The sequence below is a fragment of the Rana temporaria genome, chromosome 5 (assembly GCF_905171775.1).
Source record: "Rana temporaria chromosome 5, aRanTem1.1, whole genome shotgun sequence".
In the NCBI taxonomy this organism is placed as follows: domain Eukaryota; kingdom Metazoa; phylum Chordata; class Amphibia; order Anura; family Ranidae; genus Rana; species Rana temporaria.
The window spans coordinates 172014215-172041358 of NC_053493.1; the positions used below are offsets into that span (position 1 = coordinate 172014215).

Here is a 27144-nt window from a genome sequence, read left to right on the forward strand (position 1 = left end):
ATTTTGGTCGCCCCAGCTTGGCTGTGGAGACCCTGGTATGCAGAAATCGTAAGGATGGCAGTAGGAAGACCCTGGGTTCTCCCACTACGCTCAGACCTACTGTCGCAGGTTCCAATATTCCATCCTGCCTTACAAAGTCTAAATTTGACAGTTTGGCTGTTGAGACCCACATTCTGAGGAAAAGTGGGCTCTCAGGGCCAGTCCTATCCACTCTGGTTAATGCTAGGAAGCTGGCCTCCAGGCTCATCTATTACAAAATCTGGAAGGCATATGTTTCCTGGTGTGAACCTAGAAGATGGCATCCTAGGAAGTATGCCATTAATAGGATTCTTGCCTTTCTTCAGTTGGGCTTAAATATGAAGTTGGCCTTGAGCACTCGGCCTTGTCGGTATTCTTTCAAAAAACGCTTGCCCCTCATTCCCTAGTCAGGGTCTTTGTTCAGGGTGCACTGCGTTTGAATCCTCCGGTTAAATCTCCCGTGTGCCCATGGAGAATTTGAATTTGGTATTATCTGTTTTACAGAAACTACCTTTTGAACCTTTACACCAGGTTTCTCTAAGTCTGTTGACACAGAAACTGTTTTTTCTTGTAGCCATATCCTCAGCAAGGAGGGTATTGGAATTGGCGACTCTTTCGTGTAAAGAACCGTATATGAATATTCACGATGACAGGGTGGTGCTGCATCCTCACCCAACTTTCTTACCTAAGGTGGTTTCAGGATTCCATCTGAACCAAGATATAGTCCTACCGTCTTTTTCTAGATCCGCAGTCTGCGGAGGAAGAGAGTCTACACTTTTTAGATGTTGTAAGAGCTGTAAAGATTTATCTGCAAGCTACGGCTCAGATAAGGAAGATTGATTGTCTGTTTATTCTGCCACAAGGCCCGAGTAAGGGCCAGACAGCATCAAAATCCACTATTGCAAGATGGATTCGACAAGTCATTATTCAGGCCTATGGTTTAGAAAAGAAGATCCCTCCTTTTCAGGTGAAAGAAAGCGCACTCGACTAGAGCAGTTGGTGCTTCATAGGCAGTGCATCACCAGGCCTCCATGGCTCAGATCTGCAAGGCTGCTTGCTACTTGGTCTTCGGTCCATACATTTACTAAATTCTACCAGGTAGATGTGAGAGGGTATTAGGATGCCGCCTTCGGGTGTAGTGTGCTGCAGGCAGCAGTGTAGATCCTCGGGCCCGATGACGGTCTTATTTCTGATCTGTGTCTCCCTCCCCTCAAATTTTAGCATTGCTATGGGACATCCCATTAAATACCGTATTTATCGGTGTATAACACGCACAGTCGTATAACATGCACCCTAAATTTAAGAGGGGAAAAACTTTCCACACCCCCTGCGTATAACACGCAGGCACAGTTTACGCTCTATTTTCAGGGTAAAAAGTGAGTGTTAAACGCCAATAAATACAGTAATTAAGGCTCTGTGTCCCGTGATGTATGATCAAGAAAATAGGATTTTTAAATACAGCTTACCTGTAAAATCCTTTTTTTGGGAATACATCACGGAACACAGAGCCTTAATTACTGTATTTATTGGCGTTTAACACTCACTTTTTTACCCTGAAAATAGAGCGTAAACTGTGCCTGCGTGTTTTTATTAAATGTATCCATTACATTGAGCCTTGACATTTGGATGTATGAGGATCAGATCACACTCTCACCTGTATAGCTGACACTCTGAGGGAGATGCGAGTTCGGCACTCATGGATTTATGCCCGCTGCCCTTTCATTCATGCGAGTGCATTTTCTCAAATCTTTACCTATTCGAGGTACCCTCACAGTGTCACGCTATATGCATTGCATATATCTTCTCTTTCTCTTTCGTTCATGGATGGACACATCCTTAATCTCGACATAGTGGGAGATAGCCTATCTTAGGAGTGACTAGGCAGAAAGTGTTAACTTCAAAGCTGAACCCCCCCGCCCAGGGTGCGGTCCCACTGACTATATCCTCTCAGCCTGCACCAAGCAGTTCAGTTTTTTTCTGCCTAGTCTAGGAGAAGACATGGCTCCCTTCAGGCCCAAGGCTTGGAGGCTTTTAGTTTGGATTTATTTTTTGGATTTTTTATTTATTTATTTAAGTTTTTCCTGCGATCTTCGATCAACTGCCGACTGGGCGACAGGCTGGATCCCAGATTCTTGTATTCTTCCCAGTTTCGGCCATCGAGCGTGTGCCGACCATATCTGCGCGCTGGGTCGTCCACGACATGCCCGTCGCTCTACGGGTGGCCGGTGAGCTATATGCTCCAGGGCTTGCATAAAGACCGGTCTGCAGGGCCGAGTCGCAGTAGCCTGGCCGACAGTCACCTCCGTTACCATGCAGTAGATGCGCTGTCCAGGATGCTTCCAGCATAAACCCACAGAAGGGGAAGTAGCTACTACCTTGCTTTAGCAAGTAGACAGAGCTGGGCATCCTTGGAGAGGTGAGTAAAGGGCCTTACCCCCCTTATCCCCTCCCCCTCCTCCTCCTAGGCTCTCTGAGCTAGCTGCTGGGCAGGGGTTCCTCTGGGGAGCTTCACTTGGGTTACCATAAGTCACTAAATCAGTGTATAAAGGCCATGTTTGGTGTGTCCATGCTGTATTTCTTTACTTGCACAATGTATAAAGCCGCATAAGAGATTCTGCTTTCCTGTGTGTCTTGCTCCATGCTGTCGGCGGCCATGTTTGGTGTGTCCATGCTGTATTTCTTACTTACACAATGTATAAAGCTGCATAAGAGCTTCTGCTTTCCTGTGTGTCTTGCTCCATGCTGTCGGCACCCATGTTGGTGTCCATGCTGTATTTCTTTTCTCACTGGCGGCCATCTTCTTATAGCCGCATTTTTCTGGCGATTTCTGCTGAGGTGTACTGACTGCTGCATTACTCTGCTGCACCGTGATTTTCTGCCCTGTCATCTAGTGTCAGATCTAGCGGCCATTGTACCATGGATCAGACCATTTTAAAAACGGCAGATGAACAGATACATGCTGCGACTGAGCAGTCTGAAAGACTGACAAAAATCGCAGCCCCACAAACAGCCTTCGATCACAGCTTTGGAGAGCACAGATCGACAGACGCACTCTGCAGGTGGCAGCTCTGCTAGCTAAAACATCTATACGGTTCCCGGGTGGTGAGTCCTCTGGGGGGGAACCCCTCATCTCTGCTGCAGCCAGGAGTGGTGGGGTACTTGTTTGGTGGTCCCTGTGTCAGGTGTGTGGACAGCATTGCATCAGAAGCAGATGCTTTTTCCCCTGAGACAACTGAGCTGGCAATTGATGCCCCTGCACCCGATTTATCGGTGGACGCTATGCGGCAATCCTAGATGCCTTTGTAGCCAGGTGGAAGCAGCGCGTGGGAGAATGGGGGCTAGAAAGCGCCCCCTCCCCCCACCATCTGCTGGGGACAACTCAGATGCGTTGCCGGGTCTAGCTAGCGCTCATGACCCTGGCCCTGAGGTATCTGAAGATGCGGACCAAGAACCCTCTTGAAGAGAGTTTCTTGAAAAGATGGACCTTGCCCCCGATAGTGGACCCTCCTGTGTCCAGATTAAACAAGCTCCACCATACCAGTGGAGGGGGCTCCCGCCTTCAAAAACCCTGCGGACGAGAAGGCTGAGGCAATCACCCACAACCTGTACACGGTAGTGTGTTGACGGTATGCCCAACCATAGTTGGGGCCCTGGTGTCTCAGACACTCACGGAAGGGGCAAAGATGCTGCTCAATGGGTTACAAGCGCCAGGCTTCCTCGAACGAGTTATCCCTAGCTGACCTACTAGTACAAGGCCTAAAATTCAATTGCAAATCAGCCTTGGTCACTAATTCTCTGCTGGCCAGAGCTTTAGGTCAGGCGGTGGCGTTACGCCGTCTACTTTGGTTAAGATTTGGTCCGCCAACCAATCTTCCAAGAAAGCCCTGATGGACTTGCCCTTTAAGGGCGACAGACTTTTTGGAACTCCCCTGGATGACATAATTAAAAATTCTACAGGAGGTAAGAGCACACTGCTCCCACAGTCCAAAAAGGGGAAGGAGCCACGCCGTAGGCAAGGGCCCTTCTTTACTGCACACAAGCGTTTTTTTGGTCTGCCCAGTACGGCGGGTAAAAGACCACAGGCTGATAAAGCGCCTGCTCAGGGACTTCCCTGGTTTCGCAAACCCAACAAACCTGCAAACAAAGCAACGTCCGCATGAAGGTTTGCCCCCACCCATCTCTCAGGTGGGGGGACGTCTTCGCGAATTTGCGACCCGGTGGACATCTCAGGTCCCCGACCGGTGGGTTTGCAAAGTAGTGTCTTCAGGGTAAAAGATAGAACTTCTATCTTGCCCACCAAACAGATTTTTTTCCCTCCAACCGCCAGCTACAACCGACTCGTCAGGAAGCCCTATTTGGGGCAGTTCTGAAACGCGGGGGTTACAAAAGTGCAGTCAATATCGATTCCTGATTGTCTCAGTTTATGGGAAATTATGGTTTCCAACCATTCATTGGTCCTCAAAGAATTCCTGTGTTAGAGCAGTACCTCCATGATCTTTGTTCTACTTGGGTTGAGGTCCAAGAGTCCTTGCGACATGCCAGTGAGACGTACAGTCTCCATGCTGACCGCAGACGCCTACCTGCGCCTGCGTGTTCCCTCACTGAAACTGGTACCATGGTTTTTTGCGCCTTTCCGTATTCTCCGTAGGATCAACCCAGTGGCTTACGCATTAGACCTTACTTCTAACATGCGTATTTCAAATATATTCCATGTCTCCTTATTAAAACCTTTGGTGTGTAACCTTTTCACCACCTCAGTACCACGTCCTCGCAAGTTTCAGGTTGAGAACCATGAAGAGTATGAGATACAATCAATCGTTGACTCCTGTAGGTTCCGTGGGTGCATAAAGTACCTGGTTCATTGGAAAGGGTATGGTCCGGAGGAATGCTCTTGGGTCTCATCCTTGTACGTACATGCTCCTGTCCTCCTCCGTGCTTTCCAGACATTTTCCCCTCAAACCCAGTGGCCCTCCGAGGGGATGAGGTCATTGAGGAGGGGGTACTGTCAGGGCTGGACAGCACTCATCGTTCCATAGAGACTCACCTGGTGATCATTTCCCACCCCATCTACAGCCAGTCCCTTCCGGCTATTTAAACTACCTAGTTCATTCCTCCCGTGTCTTCACCTTGGTCAAACATATCTGGAGACTATTAACGCGCCCCATGACCCCCAAGGGTAACCTAGCCCACGTCTGTGTTTTAAGTTTGATCATGTCAAAAAGTGGCGCCACATTTAGGGATGTATAATCTGTCAAATTCCTGGTGACTTCAACTACTAGGTATCTAATCCTAGACACCCTGGAGAGTGGCAGCGGAGGAGATACCATAGGTGGGGGGAAGACATCTATGGGAAGAATTTGGGACTTGTCCCAATTAATGCGCAGTCCCAAATAGCCACCCATCTGAATCAATAATTCTCAGCACGGTTTGCAGTGACGGTCCCTGATCCGCTAGGTATAGGATAGTGTTGTCCACATACAGGCCTATCTTATCCACCGTGTTTCCCCGATCACTGAATATCAGGGTACGCTCTAATGGCGATAGCCAGCGGCTCAGCGGACAAGGCATAAAGCAATGGGGAGAGGGGACATCCCTGCCGAGTGCCCCTCTCCAGAGAAAACCGCTCCGATAGCCATCCATTGACAAAGATTCTCGCCCTGGGAGTCTGATACAGGAGTTGCACCCATTTGATAAAATGCGGTACAAAGCCATAGTTATGTAGACATTCCCACAGGTAGGGCCACTCAACTGAATCAGAGGCTTTGGCCGTATCAAGCGCCACAACCACCCTGGTTCCCGAGTTATCATGCCACGCCTGAACATTCATATACAGTCTTCTGATGTTCATAGCAGTGTTCTTCCCTGGCATGAATCCCTGTTGGTCTGTGTGAATAAGTGACAATATGGCAGCATTCAACCTAGAGGCTAATATTTTAGCTAAGATTTTAATATCCACCTGCAGTAAAGATATAGGCCGATATGTTTCAGGGTCCTTACCAGGCTTGGGGAGCACTATGATTTGGGCTTCCTGCATAGATTCAGGGAGTATGTTTGTGTTAAAGATTGATTGATACAGGGCCTTTAGCTTGGGAACAAGTATATTGGAGTAGGTAGCATAGAATTCAAAAAGGGAATTCATCTAGCCCCGATTCCTTAGACTTGGCAATTGAGGAATCGCCTCAGTAATGTCATGCGCCGTAATTGGCGCATCTAATAGTTTAACCTGCTCCTGGTTAAGCCGAGGAAACAGAATGATGGCCAAATAGGACTGCAGTTCCCCATGTGCATGGGAACTCTGAGATTCATAGAGAGTACTATAGAATTGCTGAAATTTTGCTGCAACTTCACTTGGGTCAGTAATACTACGTTCCATCAGGGTCACTAAGCGAAACCACAACCGGAGGCTTATCATCCAGATGTGCCAGATAGGCCATCAGTTTCCCAATATTTACCAAAATGTGAGGGGTGTACTCACTTTTTGGAGATACTGTATGCTTGTACATACTGTAGAGGGACTTGTATTATATTTTTAACTAAATTGCATTTTTCATCAAATGAGGACAAAAAGTCCATTATGTGATGATTTGTTTGGTGACGGATTCTCTTTAATGAGACTATGATGTACAATCGTCCTCAACAGAACTTTGTCTGCCATAACTGCTTCCTTTGTCCAGAACCAGCACTATTCAAGACTCTTTAACCCACCCAGTGACCAGACAACACCAGTGTAGAGTGGCAAACAACAAACTGTTTTATTATCACTAGGGTTGTCCCGATACCACTTTATTAGGACTGAGTATAAGTACCGATACTTTTTTTCATGTACTCGCTGATACCGAATACCGATACTTTTTTGAAGAATGCCCCATACATTGATGATCAGTGAGAAGAATGTTGCTTAAATTGGTGGTCAGGGGGAAGAATGCCCCTTACATTGGCGGTCAGTGGGAAGAATGCCCCTTACATTGGCGGTCAGTGGGAAGAATGCCCCTTACATTGGCGGTCAGGGGGAAGAATCCTTACATTGCTGGTCAGTGGGAAGAATGTCCTGCACTCCTGAAGAGTTAGTTCTTATTCACCAAAGAAATGCAGGTCTCCCCTCCCCCTGGGCCATTCTTAGTTCACTGCTTATCAAAACTCCCTGCTTCAGCATTGAAACAAACAGGCAGGAGTCACATCCAGCAAAATACCTGCCAGGGTGATGGGATTTACACAGCAGGACATACTTTGTTTTATCTGTTCAAAAAATCTGAGCTGTCCCGTGTCCAGTGCTCAAATACTGCGTTAGCTCAAGCAGAGAAACAAGCCTTCCCAAGTGGCACCCTAAGCAGAGAAAATGTGTTGCACGGAGGCACTCCTTCCACCATATTCCTGGGTAAGAGAGAGACATCACTCGTTTCCTTCCCCAGAAAGGGACACCCAGGCAAAAAAAACAGCAGAAGACACGCTTGTCATGTCACTTTACTTAAAATATACACATATATACTCAGGAGCTTGAGAAAGGTGCGCGCTGTGATCCCCCAGAACTCACACTGAAACGCGTTGCATTCTGGGTCCTGTGACGTCACCCCCCCCCCTCTGCACGCCGTTGTGTCCCAGCGTGCGCTTCAGCCCTCTATCTAGCTGCCACACAGTTTACCTGGAAACTTCCTGTTTGGGAAAACAAGCACCTGCATTCATCTCTGCAACACACAGCAGCTGCTACAAGTGGACTTCACCAACACGGCCAGGAGACTGACTGTCCTATGGACCCCATCTTTATGCCTAAATACAGTAACTTCTATGTGAGTAACTTAATGCTGTTTATACATTAAAAGTTTACAGTCTTTTCTAAGTGGCACCTGTTGTTGTTTTCTTTCTGTTACATGTCACTTTATTGCCCGCCCGATGCTCTGTTCTCCGCTCTGATCCCTGTTGCGCTCTCCGCCCCTCTCCACTCTGATCCCCGCCGCGCACTCCGCCCTGCTCTCCGCTGTACGCCAAACCACGCACTCCGCCCCACTCCGCTCTACGCCAAGCCACGCTCTCCACCCTGATCCCCTCCCCGCTCTCGGCCCGCCGCCCGCTGACTTCTCCGATCTGTATTATCGGGTGAAGCATTGGGAGCATTTGCACGAGTATGCTAATGCTCGGTATAGGTCCCGATACTGATACTAGTATCGGTATCGGGACAACCCTAATTATCACACATGGACACAACAGATATCCCACTCAGGACCATCACCGCTCCTTTGGAATTCAGGGCGGGGTAAACTGTCCACTCAGCAAGGAGAGCTGTTGGAGGAACCCAACCCCCCACAGCCAGGGCAGACAGAGACAATGGAATACAACCACACCCCAAACGATCTCAGCAAATGAGTCCAACAGCATGAGACAACACACAATATATACGTATATACAAGGTTCCAGTGCGGATGTAAACTGAGTCCAATTAGTACAGATCATAGTGTGGTTCTCATTCACCCTGTGTCCCTATTAGATCAAAACCCTGCTCTTCTGAAGGCATGAGACACAAACAACTAGCGCCCAGAAGCGATTCAGTTCGCATGTGCCGCGCTATATAAATTTTTCATTCATTAAATTTTTCATTCATTCATTCAGGGTGATTTACACATAAGAGGGTCGGGGGAAGCTGGACACAAAGTTTCCAGAGCTCTCCAAGGTAAGAGGAGTTTCACAAACCCCCTTCCCAAAGTGACTCCTGTCACAGAGACATTAAGGCTCTAAAAGTTCACTGATGTCTTACCTACCCAGATTGCAGATCACGCTCCATTAGCTTCTTCCCTGGACATAGCAAGGGGAGATCAGTGAATGGATGTTGACTGCTCCCCCTCTCCTCTACCCAGTGTGATAGATTATACTAAAATGCCTATTTTTTTGAGTTAAGCTAATTCTTTTTATTAGAATCACTGGAATGTTTTCTCTTTCTTATTCCTTATACTGTTTATTTGTTTTTATATTCATTATCTAAATAAGATATATATGTATGGGTATGTGTTGCAATGCAGATATTATCCTTACATGAAGTTTTGTCAGATATGTTTTTAAAGTATATTTCAACTTGGATGGACATACAGAGATAGCTATTGAAATCAAAAGCAGCTCCATTCCCCTCACTCACTCCTGATTCTCACTCCGTGTCCCCCCTCCCTCCTAAATTCCTCATTCCAAAGAACAAATATGGACTTCCACCCTCTGCCCTTCCCCCTCCTTGTCCTCACTTCACTGAAGGAAACAAACATGGACTTGCAAGAGGAAGTCACCCCTTCTGTACAAGAAGGACTGTTATACCTTATGTGGCAAACCCTTGCAAAGCTGGCCGAGAATCCCTGTATATGGACATTCCAGAATGGACTTACACGAGGCATCTGTGCTAATTGAAGGCTTTTGAAACATGTGCCATGATGCAAGAACAGACGTCACAGGGGGGTGGGTGAATGGGTGGGTAAAATGGGAGTGAATTGTATAGAATTAACCAATCAGTGTGTTCACATGTATGATGTCATGTTGATAATAAAAAGAAGCCGTGTGGGCCATAGCCCCCCTCTTTGGTTGAATGCTGAGAAAGGTGAGGATGTGAAATTTGTAGTCTCTCTGGTTTTGCATGTCTCACCTTATAATTTGGATCAAGCGGCAGACATGGAGTTGATCCTGAAATTGTGTCATGAAATCAATCCTTGACAATTGGCACCCAAAGTGAGTACTTTGCTTTATAATGGGAACCCCTCATAATGAGCACAGCAGAAGTACAAACCCAGGAACTCAGCACAGCACAGGGATGGTGGGAACCCTTCATAATGAGCACAACACAGGGATGGTGGGAACCCTTCATAATGAGCACAGCAGAAGTACAAACCCAGGAATTCAGCACAGAACAGGGATGGTGGGAACCCTTCATGAGGGGTTCCCACCATCCCTGTGCTGTGACGACTTCCTGGGGCTGTACTTTTGCTGTGCTCATTATGAGGGGTTCCCACCATCCCTGTGCTGTGCTCACGAGGTGTTCCCACCATCCCTGTGCTGTGCTCATTATAAAGGGTTCCCACCATCCCAGTGCTGTGCTAAGTTCCTGGGTTTGTACTTATGCTGTGCTCATTATGAAGGGTTCCCACCATCCATGTGCTCACTTCCTGGGTTTGTACTTCTGCTGTGCTCATTATGAGGGGTTCCCACCATCCCTGTGCTGTGCTCATGAGGTGTTCCCACCATCCCTGTGCTGTGCTCATTATGAGGGGTTCCCACCATCCCTGTGCTGTGCTCAATATTAGGGGTTCCCACCATCCCTGTGCTGTGCTCATTATGAGGGGTTCCCACCATCCCTGTGCTGTGCTCATTATGAGGGGTTCCCACCATCGCTGTGCTGACTTCCTGGGTTTGTACTTCTGCTGTGCTCATTATGAGGGGTTCTCACCATCCCTGTGCTGTGCTCATGAGGGGGTGGTTCCCATCATCCCTGTGCTGAGTTCCTGGGTCTGTACTTCTGCTGTGCTCATTATGAGGGGTTCCCACCATCCATGTGCTGTGCTGACTTCCTGGGTTTGTACTTCTGCTATGCTCATTATGAGGGGTTCCCACCATCCCTGTGCTGTGCTCATTATGAGGGGTTCCCACCATTCCTGTGCTGTGCTGAGTTCCTGGGGCTGTACTTCTGCTGTGCTCATTATCGGGGGTTCCCACCATCCCTGTGCTGTGCTGAGTTCCTGGGTCTGTACTTCTGCTGTGCTCATTATGAGGGGTTCTCACCATCCCTGTGCTGTGCTCATGAGGGGTTCCCATCATCCCTGTGGTGTGCTCATGAGGGGTTCCCATCATCCCTGTGCTGTGCTGAGTTCCTGGGTATGTACTTCTGCTGTGCTCATTATGAGGGGTTCTCACCATCCATGTGCTGTGCTCATGAGGGGTTCCCATCATCCCCATGCTGTGCTGAGTTCCTGGGTATGTACTTCTGCTGTGCTCATTATGAGGGGTTCCCACAATCCCTGTGCTGTGCTCATGAAGGGTTCCCACCATCCCTGTGCTGTGCTGACTTCCTGGGTCTGTACTTCTGCTGTGCTCATTATGAATGAATGAATGAATGAAAAACGTATAAAGCGCGGCGCATGCGAACTGAATCGCTTCTGGGCGCTAGTTGTTCGTGTCTCATGACATCAAAAGAGCAGAGTTTTGATCTGTCTTCTGAAAGTCAGGTGGTTTTCCTCCAACCGAATGCTGGTTGGTAAAGCGTTCCATAGTCTAGGACCCTGAAAAGCAAACCTTCTTTCTCCTTTGGACTTGTATTTGGTTTTTTGTTATGAGGGGTTCCCACCATCCCTGTGCTGTGCTCATAATGAGGGGTTCCCACCATCCCTGTGCTGTGCTGACTTCCTGTGGCTGTACTCCTGCTCTGCTCATTATGGTGGGTTTCCACCATCCCTACAGCCCCGGGAAGTCAGCACAGCACAGGGATGGTAAGAACCCCTCATAATGAGCACAGCAGGGGTACAGCCACAGGAAGTCAGCACAGCACAGGAATGGTGGGAACCCCTCATAATGAGCACAGCAGATACTATTAGTCCTCTTTAAGCGTCCAGATTTTTAAATTCATCATAACGAATGTTGGTAATTGTTATGAAAAGTGAACGAATCTAACGAAAATTCGTATTTCGTACGAATCCGAATTGAGTTTCGGGCACAAAATACGAAATAACGGCTAATGCGAAACGGAACTAAACAAAATGAATTTATTGACAGTGCACATGTCTAGTATATGTATACACACTACATATATAACAAGATATATATATTTATATAATCTTGTTTTGTAGATATATCTGCACAGGAACAAATTATTTAGTATATTTACTGGTTCCTGGAAGGAGGAGGGGAGGGGAGGTTTGCATAGATAAGGGGCGGCAACTTCATCTGACACTCCTGTTGCTATTGTAACCTGATCTGAAACCTAGTACACTGCTTGTGCGAGATCTGCCAGGCTGAAATCCAGGAAGTCATACAGTCTGGCTTCATGATGCCCACACTTAAGATGGCCCCAGTCAATTTCTATTTTATAAAGTGTCTAAATGCTGTAACAACATAACAAAACAGACCTTAGTTTACAGACTAACTTTACTAGAATACATTAAGCATGTGTATTACAGGGGTATTTATATTTAAAAAGTGAAATTGTGGCCGGAACTCCGCTTTAACCCTTCTCACATGTGTTAGCTGTTACAAAAAAAAAACGTAGGAGACAGGTTTTTAAAATAGCTGAACTGGGATATTGCAACTGTTTCTTTGATAGATAAATGTGTATGTGAGTTTTGCATGTTACATGTTTATAGTAACTGACGGAAATATTAAGATATGAGTAGGATTTTTAGTGCTGTAGCTCACAATGCTAGTTTGTTTCCTTCCGCTGAGCTTGATTTAGATATATATAAATGGGGACTATGATTCTTTTTTTTTTTTTTTTTTTTATCAATTAACTTTTTATTGAAGACAAAAAGAAAGTGTAATACATTTCTCACAACATACAAAACCATATGACACAGCATGAGGAAAGACAATGAGACAAGGCACAGGTCTGCTTTCTTATTTCCTTTTGCTATACTAGTGCAAATAGTAACGAATATGGACCGTCTGCACGGTCCTACACAATAACAGGCACATAACTGAGGTTGAGGATGCTGTGTCATAGCGACGCATGTCATCATGTTGCAAAAACCTTAAACATGGAGGGGTCATGCAGATGCTCCCAATAGGAGGGAAAGAAAAGCAAAGGGAGAAGAGAGAAGGGAAAGGGTAAAAAGGAGAAAGGAGGGGGGGTGGGAGAGGGGGAGAGGGACGGGGACTATGATTTTTATCGTTTTATCTGTTAGATTGTGTAGTATTACCTCCCCTGCCCTGATGGTGGTATGTGATTCATGACCTGATACATAAAGGGCTTTTTGCCTGTTGCCTGTTTAGTTGTTGTGATGTGGTACCCACTGGCTGTTTGTTTATTTGCATCTTCAAGACCATGCCTGATGTCCTGGCTGCTTTCCCTGTTGGTATTACCTACCGGATCGTGATCTGCCCAGGGTCTAAGCTGCTGTGTGAATGCTGAGAGCAACACCACTGCTATTGTGGAAGCATGGGCCCTGGAAGCCTGGGCCCCGCCCGGATGCTGTTCTTTGCTGGAGGCCTTGCTCCGACTTGCCCCGTCCTGTCCCAACCCCATTCCCTGTGAACGCAGGTGGTGTCCTGTCCTGCCCGCTGCCCATTTCCCATACTGGATTCTGTGCTCTGCGGGCCACCGGCCCTTCTTCTCTTCGTCCGCTTGTCCAAGGGGGGTATCATATCATGCCATCTCATTGGACAAGCATGGAACGAAGAGAGTGGCAGACCTACCTGGAGGTAGAATCCGCTCATTTGCTGTCCTGGATGCCCCGACCCCAATGCCTTGATTCACCTTGTATGTTGATGGCTCCATGGGGTAGCTGAGGTGGTAGAGAGTGAGTAAATCCTTGCGTTCATTGCTACAGTCACAAAAAGAAATATGAAGGGTTCTGTGTACCACATTGGAACACTTTACATATCACATTTAAACGGTTTATTCCACATACCACCCTCAGGAAAGTGTACGGTATTCCCCAAGGGCATTTATTATCCCCTTTTGAAATCTTGTTTGAGACAGTCTCTAGATTAGGTTGTTATAAGCTATGACAGTTGCAATTATAGTCTGATACTTTGAGAAATTATGTGGCCGCTCTTGGAAAATAGTTAACTAATATCCGTGTATGAGTTTTTCTCGCATTTCTGATGTAGGTACCGATAATTACCGATATCCCCTGGGTGATGATTAAGAGGTTCCTTCGAAAACATTCTGGAGATGAGATATGATGGACTGTGCCACCCACATCTGAATGAAACTATAAATCTTTTTCTCAAATACATGGTATTGGGACCACTGGGGTTTGTGGGTTGGAATATAGTTGATATAGGTTTTGATATATATAGATCCCAAAGGGGGTCCAGGATAAGTTTAAAGTAACTACAGGTTTTGAGTCCCATAATCACTGTGATATATTACATAGGGTAATTAGTTAATTAATGTCAAAGTGTAAAACAGTTCTTTAATGAGAAAATTACGTTTAATACTGCCTGTAAATGTTTATGAATATGTTATCCTCAACAACTGAAAATGTATTATGATATGTCAAAGCACAAACATGGGATCAGAACAAAGGTTTAAGAGAAAAATTATTGATTGAGATTGTGTGAAGAACTGTATAAAATTCAGATAATGGTAAACAACATGGTATTTAGTATGTAACAGGAAATCCTACAGATCTGGTTGTAAGAATTAATAATAAGTTGAGGATTGAGCAATGTTTACAACAGATTCTAAATTTGGGTTTGGTTGGTAAATTGGGGTAGTAGATTCTTCTAATTTGCTTAAGGTTCCCCAGGAAAAATAATAAAATATGAAAGTTAGGTTAAAAAAAATAAAAAATAAATAAAAATAAAAACAAACAAGTGTTAAAAGTTTTTATAATGTGACGTTTCTGACAGAGTGGAAATTTTGGATTGATTGGAGGAGGTTCTCGTGAAAATGGCCACTTCACAGTTCATTAGGCTGGAGCTAGTCTGTGAATTTCACGAGTTTGTCCTCTAAACGATGTTTTGTTGCTGCTGTAGTTGGGAAATGTCATATTATAATGTAATGTACATGATTTTTGGCAGATGTACAAACCAAATATGTTTAAAATTTTTAAAAAAGGATTAAAAATAAGAAAAACGATACAATTCGATTGTATGGTGTATGAAGTATGGTATAGAGCTTGTACAATCTTCTCAAAGTAGTAAGATTCGGTTTAAATAGCTAGCAGATGTTTCTCTCAACAGAGAGATCAGGTAACACAGCCTGACACACGCTGTAGGAAAATTACCCTTCTGTGTTTTTGCAGAAACCAGAAACCATGTGACTTTCTAGTGATGGGTTTAAATGACTGAGAGTTCATTGAGTTTTTTTTTAATTTTATCTATTTCTCTCTCTTTCTATTTCTCTATCTCTCTCTCTCTCTTTCCTTCTCTCTCTCTCTCTCTCTCTCTTTTCCCTTCTCTCTTTCTCTCTCTTTCTCCTTCTCTCTTTCTCTCTCTATTTCTCTCTCTCTGGTATTTTACTAAAATTTGGGTTTTTGCACCATTTGTTTTGAAGAACATCTTACTTTAAGGGTGTTGGTTCAAAAATAATGGAAGGTGTATACTCAGCTTTGTTTAAGCTTTGTCTAGTGACAACTGGATGTTAAAAAGAAAAGGTCAGTTAAAATAGTGAAAATTAAAGATACAACATGAACAGATGATGCAGTATGATAGAGCCATATTTATGGATCAAAAAGTCAATTTCCAGGCTTCGGATTGACGAATGTATTGTGGGAAGGAATATTGTGCTTTTATAATTGGATCCATGTAGAAGTACAATGAAACTTCTGTATGTTCGTCCATACTGAACACTGAACCAAGGGCTGCTATGTTTGTTTAAACAGTCATGTGACAAGAGTATTCATACTGTATGATCGGTTCTGAAAACTAGTGTAATTTAATGAATACGTTTCTTTAGGAAATAAAATATTTAGGAAAGAGCCCAATATAAAATTAATGTTCTTCTGCAAAATTAAAATGCTTATGAAGGAAAATATAGTAATTAGGTGAAACGGATGCTTTTATGAAATTTAATTTAGTAATGGGAATGTAGATTGGAATAATTATGTTTGCTATGGTCAATAGAGATTCGTTAACTATAAACAGAGATACTCTCCAAGGTTTAACTGAACACCTAGAGGCCACTGCACAAATGACTTTGTAAATCATATGGCCTCATACATGATATTAGCTGACAAGGGGGGGGGTGCATTTAGAATGTTACCTGGGGACAGTATTTTGGGTGATAACACATTTGTACTCAAGTATAGCAATTTTGTTTCTGCTTATATTGGTTACGATAATGTTTTGTTGTACTGACCGTATCCTCCATTACCGTCTCTACCTGTTAAGAAAAACACATACCACATTTTCAAATGAGGGAAAAGGACAAAGAGAGCATAGGGACAGTACTGATAAAATAGTCATTTTATGGGGGGACTGTGATAGATTATACTAAAATGCCTATTTTTTTTAGTTAAGCTAATTCTTTTTATTAGAATTACTGAAATGTTTTCTCTTTCTTATTCCTTATACTGTTTATTTGTTTTTATATTCATTATCTAAATAAGATATATATGTATGGGTATGTGTTGCAATGCAGATATTATCCTTACATGAAGTTTTGTCAGATATTTTTTTAAAGTATATTTCAACTTGGATGGACATACCGAGATAGCTATTGAAATCAAAAGCAGCTCCATTCCCCTCACTCACTCCTGATTCTCACTGAAGGAAACAATTATTGACTTGCAAGAGGAAGTCACCCCTTCTGTACAAGAAGGACTGTTATACCTTATGTGGCAAACCCTTGCAAAGCTGGCCGAGAATCCCTGTATATGGACATTGCAGAATGGACTTACACGAGGCATCTGGGCTAATTGAAGGCTTTTAAAACATGTGCCATGATGCAAGAACAGACGTCACAGGGGGGTGGGTGAATGGGTGGGTAAAATGGGAGTGAATTGTATAGAATTAACCAATCAGTGTGTTCACATGTATGATGTCATGTTGATAATAAAAAGAAGCCGTGTGGGCCATAGCCCCCCTCTTTGGTTGAATGCTGAGAAAGGTGAGGATGTGAAATTTGTAGTCTCTCTGGTTTTGCATGTCTCACCTTATAATTTGGATCAAGCGGCAGACATGGGGTTAATCCTGAAATTAGCGGCACACTCCATCCTGGTCCTGGGGTTGCCGCTGGGTGCTTTAAACCCAGGAAACATGGAGGGGGGCAGACCAGCACTTACTGGAATATGTGGAAGCAATCTGGTGGCATACGGCTGTGGTGATAACAGGGTTATAGGTTTACATACCACATTGCACAAGATGCATTGGTATAGTTTTTTTTTGTAGTTAAACTTCCACAAGGTGCCTCCTGACAAAGCCATTTGTCTAATCTAAAGGTAAACTTGTAAAGACTTCTGTACATCTGCATGAAAATCTCTGATGCCAGAGAAATTCTTCCCCTCCACTTAGTGCATTGTGTGGGTTGATTTCTTTCCCTTCGACTTTTCCCTGTAAACTTTTTCGAACTGATGTGACTACTTTGATTCTTAATGTCAATGGGGTGCTAGATTATTGCCACTGTTCTAATTTCCTGATATAACCAGTGGGATTCCTCTGAGTCTGTGGCTATAGGCCTCCAAACACATGAATTCTGTCATCCAATCTTTCTATCTTTGAGAAAACAGCTCTACCTAGTGGGCTAATGAAAAAAAATCATCCTAAGTTTATTATTTTTCCCTCATTCTAAATATACCTTGACCTGGCCAAATTTGAAACCCTGTAGATCCCGACTGACCTTTTTTTACTAAACAGATTTGTTCCTAGTCACCTCATGGCTATCCCAAGCTGTCCTTGTAAATGGATCCAATCCTGCTATGTCCATATCAACAACGATAACCTTCTTTGGACTCCTCTTTCTTAGATTGGGGACAGGACAGCCTAGAGATTGGTAAACACCTTACCTCCATGATGTTTTTTGTTCCCCCCTGAAACCTTCTTCATTTTCCTGCCATGTCCTGCTGCACAGCATTTTGGCAGCAATGCCCTTAGGGGTGTGGAGTCAGGTATGACATCTATAGCTATACAATGTCCCCATGGGAAGCTGCCCCACCTTCCTTTTCTCAAAGTTCTTACTGGAATACCCACCTTTGGGGCCCTTTTTTTCGCCTCCATCCATCCAGATGGTAATTTTGCCATCATTTGTTTCCCTTCTTGGGACTGTTACCCTTTGAATATGATTCCCATTTCCTGGTTTCTGGGGCATATACAGCACCTTGAGTTCTGCAATCCTCCTTTAAGCAGAGCATTTCATTTAACATTTCTCCCAAACTGTTGGTTGCCAGATGCCTTGTTATACTACTGTTAACAGTTTGTTTTATGGTGCTTTGGCCTTCTTGCTTTCTTGTTACTCCTGTGGGTCTGTTGTGCTTGTTTAGCTGTCAAGTTGTGAACCCCTTTATTATTGCTTGAAAATAAGGGGAATCTTCACGTACCTCTAAATTCCAAATCTTGGGAGAACAGTACAGGACACAGGTCCTTACCTTCTCTTCTCTTTGCTCTCTCTATTGCTTTCTAACAAAATTGGAGCCTCATGGTTATATGGGGACACTAGGAGATGGACCAAGCAAAGGTTTAGCCAGCGTCCGATCATCTGAAAGTTACCCATGGTCTATGGATCAAAAGCCGCGTCTTGTACTATATTCCTGGATACCGAATTCACAAGAACTTCAAAATTCCTGTTTTTTTTTTTCAAAAAAAAAATTTTTTTGTGTGCAGTTTCAATTATGAAAGGTTAATCTTGATGATAGATCCTCTTTTAGAAGAAAAGATTTGATTTGAAACAATGGAAAAAAAATGAAATTTCTAAACTTAAGTATTTTTCTTACCTGGTCTAGAGATTTCTTTTTCTTCTTCTTCTTTCCCCAGCATCCTGAACTTTCAGCATCCTTGTTGATTGTTTCACCACAAAGTAATCCATCAAGTTCATCAGTTCCTATTTGTTGTCCCTGAGAAGTTTCTGCAGCTAGACGGTAAGAGAGGTTCCTTAAAATGCACACACAGTTTTCAATGGTCTGTAAATTAAAAGAGAGTATGTTAAAAATTAACTAAAACATGTTCCAAAGGACAGCACTTTTTACTGCTCAATATGTTATAAAACAGTTACTGAACTAGTAATGTCTTTTTTATAGGAATTTATTTATACGCGGTGAATATGAAAAGCATTTTTTACGATGGTTGGAAATAAAAGACATTTATAATTGAGGCTTACATTTACCACATATTGTTCACATTCCTATTTCTTCACAGGCCAATAAGAAACCTATGGCCACTCTAATGGAGTTATAAAATAATAATAGTGCAGCGCAAAACAAACAATTTTAAACTATACATACAGAAAGTTAAAACATATGATATATGATATATAATTAAAAATTATATAATAAAGTCCATATAAAGTGCTCAAGTGCAAAAAGATGATCCAAATCGGAATATAATAGTGCAAAAATCCAAAGGGTGATATCCAGAAGGAACCTCCACCAAATAGCAGGAATGGCCTCTCACCTTACAACTTCGACCTGCAATAGGTCACAAAGCATAATCAGAGAACCATCTGTTCTCAGAGGACAGCAAGCAATGCAGCAGTAGAACCACGATATCAGTCAGACTCAGGATCAGGACATGGCAATCAGGGCATAAAAAACTTTGCTGCCTTTTTTCACCCCACGCTGATGAAGTCCCGCTCATAGGGACGTAACGTCGTACGAGGGGAAGGGGCCATGTGTGACGTCAACCGCGATCGCCGACCTAGACTGAAACCCATGCTCTTATGGATGTTTTATGCTGTTTCGCTGCACTCATTTGAGAGTGCTTATACAGTGAGTGTATTCGTTTTTTATTCTTAAATAAATGTATTTTGGCTTCAGAGAGCACTAGATTTCCTCTCCTTTGTTTTTTATGCCCTGATTGCCATGTCCTGATCCTGAGTCTGACTGAATCGTGGTTCTACTGCTGCATTGCTTGCTGTCCTCTGAGAACAGGTGGTTCTCTGATTATGCTTTGTGACCTATTGCAGGTCGAAGTTGTAAGGTGAGAGGCCATTCCTGCTATTTGGTGGAGGTTCCTTCTGGATATCACCCTTTGGATTTTTTCACTATTATATTCCGATTTGGATCATCTTTTTGCACTTGAGCACTTTATATGGACTTTATTATATAATTTTTAATTATATATCATATGTTTTAACTTTCTGTATGTATAGTTTAAAATTGTTTGTTTTGCGCTGCACTATTATTATTTTATGTCAATGTGAGGTGTTTTATTTGAATTTACCTTAGTGCTGGCTTGCATTTTTTAGTTTATATTTACATTCCAGCGCTGAATAATTTTTCTTTATTAGTATATTTTCACTCTAATGGAGTAACAGGCAACAATGGCTGGGATTGAAGAGAACATATAATTGTTATATGAAAAAGTGATTTCGCGCAATAATCATAAGTCTTAAAAACAGTAATAAAAATAAAAATACCCAAAAGTGAATAAATGTGCCAAAACCACAATAAGAGAGTATTAAACACAATGGGGCTGATTTACCAAGCCTTTGCTCCATGATTCATGGAGCAAAGGCTGGAGCAACAGCCGTTTCGGCGCTTCACCTCCCTCTTATTATAGGACAAAGGCTGTGTGTGGCAGAAATATTTCATAGGGTGCATGACACTGCCTGTGACTGGCAGAAATACACGCACACCATGCTATTGCAAAATATTTGATTTCAAATATATATTTGTATGACAATTTAAAACAGTTTTTCAATATTAATGATTTCTTATTACTCTGTAATCCCTTAAGCTGTTTGTTTGTTTTTGAGCCTGTGGCAAGCAGCAGAGGACTAGAAGCTCCTTCTGCCACTCTTTCCATACAGACAGGCTGGGAAAGGTCTGGGTCATGTGACAGCTGTATATCGATTAGGAAAAAAAGGTCCTTCATTTTTTTTTATTAACCACTTGCCTACTGGGCACTTATACCCCCTTCCTGCTCAGACCAATTTTCAGCTTTCAGTGCTCTCACACTTTGAATGACAATTACTCAGTCATGCAATACTGAATACATATGATTTTTTTTGTACTGTTTTTTTCACACAAATAGAGCTTTCTTTTGATGGTAATTTTTTTTTTTTAAATCAAGAAAAAGGTTTATTGAAGCAAAATAGTCAAACAATACTTTAGGATACATACAAAAATAGTATAAGTACATTCAGGAGAATTGAGAGCCATTTAAGAAAAAATGCTTAGTGTTATATATTGATGATTGACAGAACCATATCAAACATGGGAGGAACGTACACCCCCATGGTTACATCCAGGATGAGCCGAAGTCTATCACAGCTATAGTCATGATATTGTCAACTTTACATACAATCCGGCTATCCAGGAATACCCTAGGCTCTTCTCGTATTAACTTTGCAACCTGCATAACAATAGCACATGATAGTACACTTTTATTTGCAACTGGCATATAAACACATGAACCACATCCTGTATTAGTCCCTACCACACCTCGTCCTGCTCTAGAGGTCTTAATCAACTAGATCCATGTCCATCCTAAAACCCCTTGGCCCACCTCCACCCATCCAATGTCTCCTTATCCCTGAAATAGTCTCTCCATGATCAATTGAGTTGGTCCCAGCCCCGGTACATCCAGCCAGGGTTGCCACAGTGAATAGAATTTTTTAAGAGCGTTCCTATGTTGGTACGTGATTTTTTCCCTTATTAGTAAACTATTTACCATCTTTACCCATTGGCTCTCTGATGGTACTCTGGGGGTAATCCAATATCTAGCGATGGCCTTTCGTGCAACATAAAGCAGTCTCAGTACAGCTGTATGGCCGTTAGGAGAAAGCGACGGCACCTCAAGGGCACCTAGTAGACATATCACTGGGTCATGAGGCAACGAAAAGCCATATGCCTGAGATATAGTATCAATAACATAGTTCCAGTATCTGAAAAGTTTAGGACATTTCCACATCATGTGCAATAAGTCGCCCTCCTGCACACTACATTTTGGACATATTGGGGAGTCTCGTATGCCCCATTTGTGTAGACGAGTGGGGGTTCTGTAAACTTTGTGAAGGAGGAATAAATGAGAAAGTCTATGTTGCGCCGATACCGAAACCAGTGGGGCAGAAGTCAAACACAGCTCCCATGTATCCCCGTCGATGGGGCCTAGATCGGTTACCCACCCCTTCCTGCATGGTAGTGCTGACGCATCATGGGTAACATTAATCAGTCTAGAATAGACTTGTGAAATCATGCCCTTTTTGTCTTTATTAAAGAGCACATCATTATGGAGGGGGTGTCTAACTAACGAAATAGGGGAGAGCCTGACTTCCCTCTGAACTGCATGTCTTAGTTGTAGATATTTATAGAACTGTGTTCTATCCAGCCCAAACTCGTCCTGCAAATTTACAAAGGTTTTGAAGATTGGGCCAACAAACAGTTGTGTGATGTACTGTATACCTGCGTTTGCCCAGGGCCTGAAGCCCTCTAGTTTAAAAAGTTCCCTATAATAGGAGTTTTTCCAAATGGGGGTAAAGGGGCATACCCCCCTGACACTAAGATTGGACCGGATATATTTCCATAGTGTATTAAGTAACATCACAGTAGGTAGAGTCTGGTCCAAGTGTGTAAGCCCTGCCTCCAAGTAAGACACCGCCGGGAGCACTGATCCTGGTGGGAGTAACGTGGTTCGTACTGGGTCCCCCAGATCTACCTCCCCCAGTTTCCCAGATGTTGGATTTGTGATGCTATAAAGTAGTAACGGGCATGAGGGACAGCTAAACTGCCTTGGTCCTTGGCTAATTGTAATGTAGTAAGTTTTATGCGTGCTATCTTACCGCCCCAAATCAAATCTCTAAACTGGGCATTAATCTGAGCAAACCACCTATGCGGGATCCAAACCGGGGCATTATGAAAAACATACAAAAGCTGGGGGGCCCACACCATTTTAATAAGGTTCGCTCTGCCTGTAACTGATAGGGGAAGTTTTTTCCAGGACGCACATTTCTGTCTGAATTTATGCAACAATGGTGCCAGATTCAGAGAGAGATATTGGGCAGGGTCAGGTGTAACCTGTATTCCCAAGTATTTAAATTTGTTTACTACCACTATGTCCTTGGCACAGTCAGGCAGTCGGTCTGTCAAGAGGTCCAGGGGCATAAGCACCGATTTGTTCCAGTTGATGCTGAAGCCTGATAAATCACCGAAGTCCGCGATCAAAGTCATCGCATTCCTCAGAGACTCCTGGGTGTCTCCTAGATACAATAGCTTGTCATCTGCAAATAGAGAGATGACATCCCGCCCGGCACCCCTGATAAAGCCTGTAATGTCAGGTGAAGCTCTCATGTGTATTGCCAGGGGCTCTAGGGCTAGGGCAAACAGCAGGGGCGACAAAGGGCACCCCTGCCGCGTGCCCCGGAAAAGTCTGAAAGAGTCAGAGACCTCACCGTTAATTCTCATTCTTGCTGTCGGGGAGCTGTATAATAAATGTACCCATTTCAGGAAAGAAGTTCCAACCCCAAATCTATGTAGTGTCTCCCAAAGATACGGCCATTCAACACTATCAAATGCCTTGGCCGCATCGAGAGAGAATATAGCCCTATTCCCCGGATTGTCCGGAACCTGTATATTTAGGAATAGCCTACGCAAGTTCTGTGCTGTGGACCTTGTAGGAATGAAGCCGGACTGATCCCTATGTACTACATGGTGGATGCATTTAGAGAGTCTAGTGGCCAGCACTCTGGCCAGTAGTTTAATGTCAAATGTCAAGAGAGAAATAGGCCTATAGGAGTCCGGGGAGAGAGGATACTTCCCAGGCTTCAACAGGACCACAATCAGGGCCTCATTCATAGATGGGGGTAGTACTCCAGTCTCGAAAGCCGTATTATAAATTTTTAATAGAATGGGGATGATCTGTTCTGAGTATCTGCTATAAACCTCAGAGGGAAGGCCGTCGGCTCCTGGCGCTCGCCCATTATGTGCCTGCGCCAGTGCCTCCAGGAGTTCCTCACTGGTAAGGGGAGCATTAAGCATGGTTACCTCTGACCTGGGAAGTTTTGGCAGCTGGTATTTATCCAGAAAGGAGTGTAATTGCTCACTAGTGGGACTAACCTTTGACGAATAAACGTTTTGGAAAAATTCCTTAAAGCAACCTATAATGGAATGTGTGGAGTGACACAGCACCCCCCCCCCCGCATCTGCAACCACCGCAATATGGGAAGGAGGTTGCTGTGATCTAGCCAGGATCGCCAGCATATGGCCTGTATTTTCTCCCTCTTCAAAATGTTTCTGTTGTAAAAAGAACCTTTTATTTTCAGCTAGTTGAAACGAGAGATCTTTAAGCATGGTCTGGGAGGCCATCCATCTCCTTTTTGTGTTATCATTAGAGGGGTCTGCCACATATTCTGCCTCAGAACGGCTCGCTTCCTCTAACACTTGTGTCTCCCATTCCTTGGTGTCCGTTTTAATATGGTTAATAATTCTGATAAATTGACCTCTCATATAGGCCTCCACACCACCTGGATTTCTGCCGTACCTAAGTTATCCTTAAAGAATTCCGTAAGGAGCATCGGGATTGGGTCCGGCTCCGGAATGAGAGATAACCAAAACGGATTAAGTTTCCACAGACTTCTGCCTCTCTTTTCACCTAGACCCAGATGTACCGTAAACGGAGAATGATCGGAGGTGTGTCTCGGGTGATATTCAGAATTCCGTACCAAAGGTAGCAAAAGACCATTACCGAAACCCATATCAATCCTTGACAGTCCCCCCACTGAAGCTGACTTACAGGAATAAACTTTAGTGTCAGGGTTATGCATTCTCCAGACATCAGTTAAACCCAATTCCTCAACCAAACGAGCAAAAGGTGTGGGACCCCTCTTATCTGGCCCCCCATGTCGTGTTAAACTTAAGTTTGTCTTTCTCGTGCTCCATTAAATTATTAAAGTCCCCTAGGACCAGAACTGAAATACCAGGAAGACAAGACATAAATTCAGCCAATATTTTCAATACATTGGAAGAGAACGGTGGGGGAATATACACTCCCGCCAACACACATTTAACCCCATAAAGGGAGCAGTATAAAAAGACGTATCTACCCTCTGGATCTATCTTAGCATCCATAATTGTATATTGGGTGCCTCGACGGATCAGGACTAGTGGGACTATCGAGTACACCGTATGGGTGGAGTGGTATTGGTGGCAAAACTGCCTAACCGCCAGTTTTGGGGTGGAACCCGGGGGGAAATGAGTCTCCTGTAGGCAGATCACCTCAGCACCAAGTCTCTTGATAGTGCGCAGCACCTCGAGGCGTTTGACAGGGCCGTTCAGGCCTCGGACATTCCAAGACAGACACCTAGTTATATTAGACATGATGCTGAGACCTTAGTAATAGCAGGAGAATACAATCGTATCAGGCATAAGTGAAAAATATCTAGGGCAAAATTATTGACCACCCAGGCAATAAGAGACATATTAGAGACATTCAACACATCACAGTATTGGGACCAGAAACTATTACTGGGAAGGCTCCCTGCATCATAATTATGTGGGCAATAGGCTAGGGAGGACATGGAAAAAAATAGAAATAAAAAAAATAACAAAAAAGTGCATAAAACGATTTCCAGGGAGCAGGACTTGGTGGAATCTTCACTCAATAGTACCATATGTAAAACAGCCAACGTGGCTAGTGAAACTCAGTCGCGGAGTAGGTTAGGGCCGGAAACAACCCTCTCGGGGGCAACAGTGGAAGCGCACCACAGTGTCTTAAAGCTTCTCAACAGCAAAACTCTGTGCCTTAGTAACCAAAGTGAACAGTAACCGCCTTACAACTGGCAACTTGGAAAGTGTAAATATGATATACCGGATCAGAGGCTTAAGCTTCCTCAATCAGCCGGTCGTCTACCCCTAGCCTCTCTGATTGACTGTTCTTCACGATCTAGCCATTGTGCAGCAGTGGTAGGGGAATCAAAAAATTGTACTGATCCAAAGACCTCCACCCGAAGGCGGGCCGGATACAACATGGCGTACTTCAGATCAAGGTCTCTCAAGCGACGCTTCACATCCAGGAACTTGCTTCTTTTCTTCTGTAATTCAGCAGAAAAGTCCGGGAATAGAGAGACTTTAGCATTGTCAACCTTTAGGGCAGTCTGGTTAATTCTGGCATTGTATAGCGTGGCATCCCTATCTCGGTAATGCAGAAATTTAAACAAGAATGGTCTCGGTGGTGCTCCCGGCTGTGGGGGTCTAGATGGCACCCTGTGTGCCCATTCAACAGAAAACATAGGAGAGAATGCCTCCCGTCCAAATGCAGCAATCAACCATTTCTCAATGAACTCCACAGGATTCTTCCCTTCCATTTTTTCAGGCAGGCCTATAGCCCTTACATTATTTCTTCTCATCCTGTTCTCTAATTCCTCCAACCGAGAAGAGTGTTGGTCTATTAAATGGTTATTATAAGCAAGGTCCCTCTGCATAGGCCCCATGTCATCCTCAATGGTGCTCACCCGTTCCTCTAGAGCGGAGGTTCTTTCTCTAATTTTTTGGGCATCCTGTCTGAGAAATGAGATTTCAGACTTCATCCTATTTACTTTCGTGGTCAGTGCTGCTAGGGATACATTGCATGATGTTACTGCAGTAAATATGTCCCGCAACGTGGGTTCCCCCTCTATAGTAGGACTCTCTGGGCCCTGGGGCCTAGCTGGGGCCTGATTTGGGATACTCACTGTGTCCCATAGTAGGCCGGCCTGCACCGAGTCTTCCAGGGGTACTGTGTCGTCCGCTTCGGATCCTCCGCTCGGTGAGTCCTCCGGAGTGCTGGAGGATGCTACGGGCTCTTTCAGCAGTGGCTTAGAGAACAGCTTTTCGGCTGCCTCGCGGTGCTTCTCCTTTGCAGTGCGGCCTGTATACGCGCCATTTTGGACCATGAGTTCTGCGGGCTTATTTACCAGCTGGCGTTTACCGGACGACATCGCTGGACAAGTTCGCCGGGACAGGTATGTACGTGTTCCCCGAGTGGCAAGGAATCCTCCGGTGTGCTTAGGGGTGAGTAAAGTTGCCTTCCGCAGGATTTTTGAGAGGATTTTCGGCGGAGCTCACTTCAGACACGTCCGGCTACATCCGCTGCCTGGCCACGCCCCCTCTTTTGATGGTATTTAATCACCACTGGGTTTTTTATTTCTTGCACTATAATTGAAAAAAGACTGAAGTTTTTGAAAAAAAAAATTCTGTTATAAAATTTAGCACATTTTGTAAATTGCAAAAATGTATACTGCTACATTGCTTCAGTACAAATAACCCAAATGAGTGTATATTATTTGGTCTTTGTAAAAGTTAGAGAGTCTACAAGCTATGGTGCTAATCATTGAAAATTGATCACACCTGATGTACTGGTCTAGCTCATTTTCTGAGACAC

General features: G+C 44.1%; 1 protein-coding gene across 1 annotated transcript in view; it reads right to left on the minus strand.

Moving 5' to 3' along the window:
• Positions 1-27144, minus strand: part of CTNND2 (catenin delta 2) — a 672820-nt gene that overhangs the window by 181461 nt on the left and 464215 nt on the right. Inside the window, 1 exon segment of the mRNA XM_040353393.1 lies at positions 18567-18752. Coding sequence (XP_040209327.1) covers positions 18567-18752 — 186 coding nt within the window.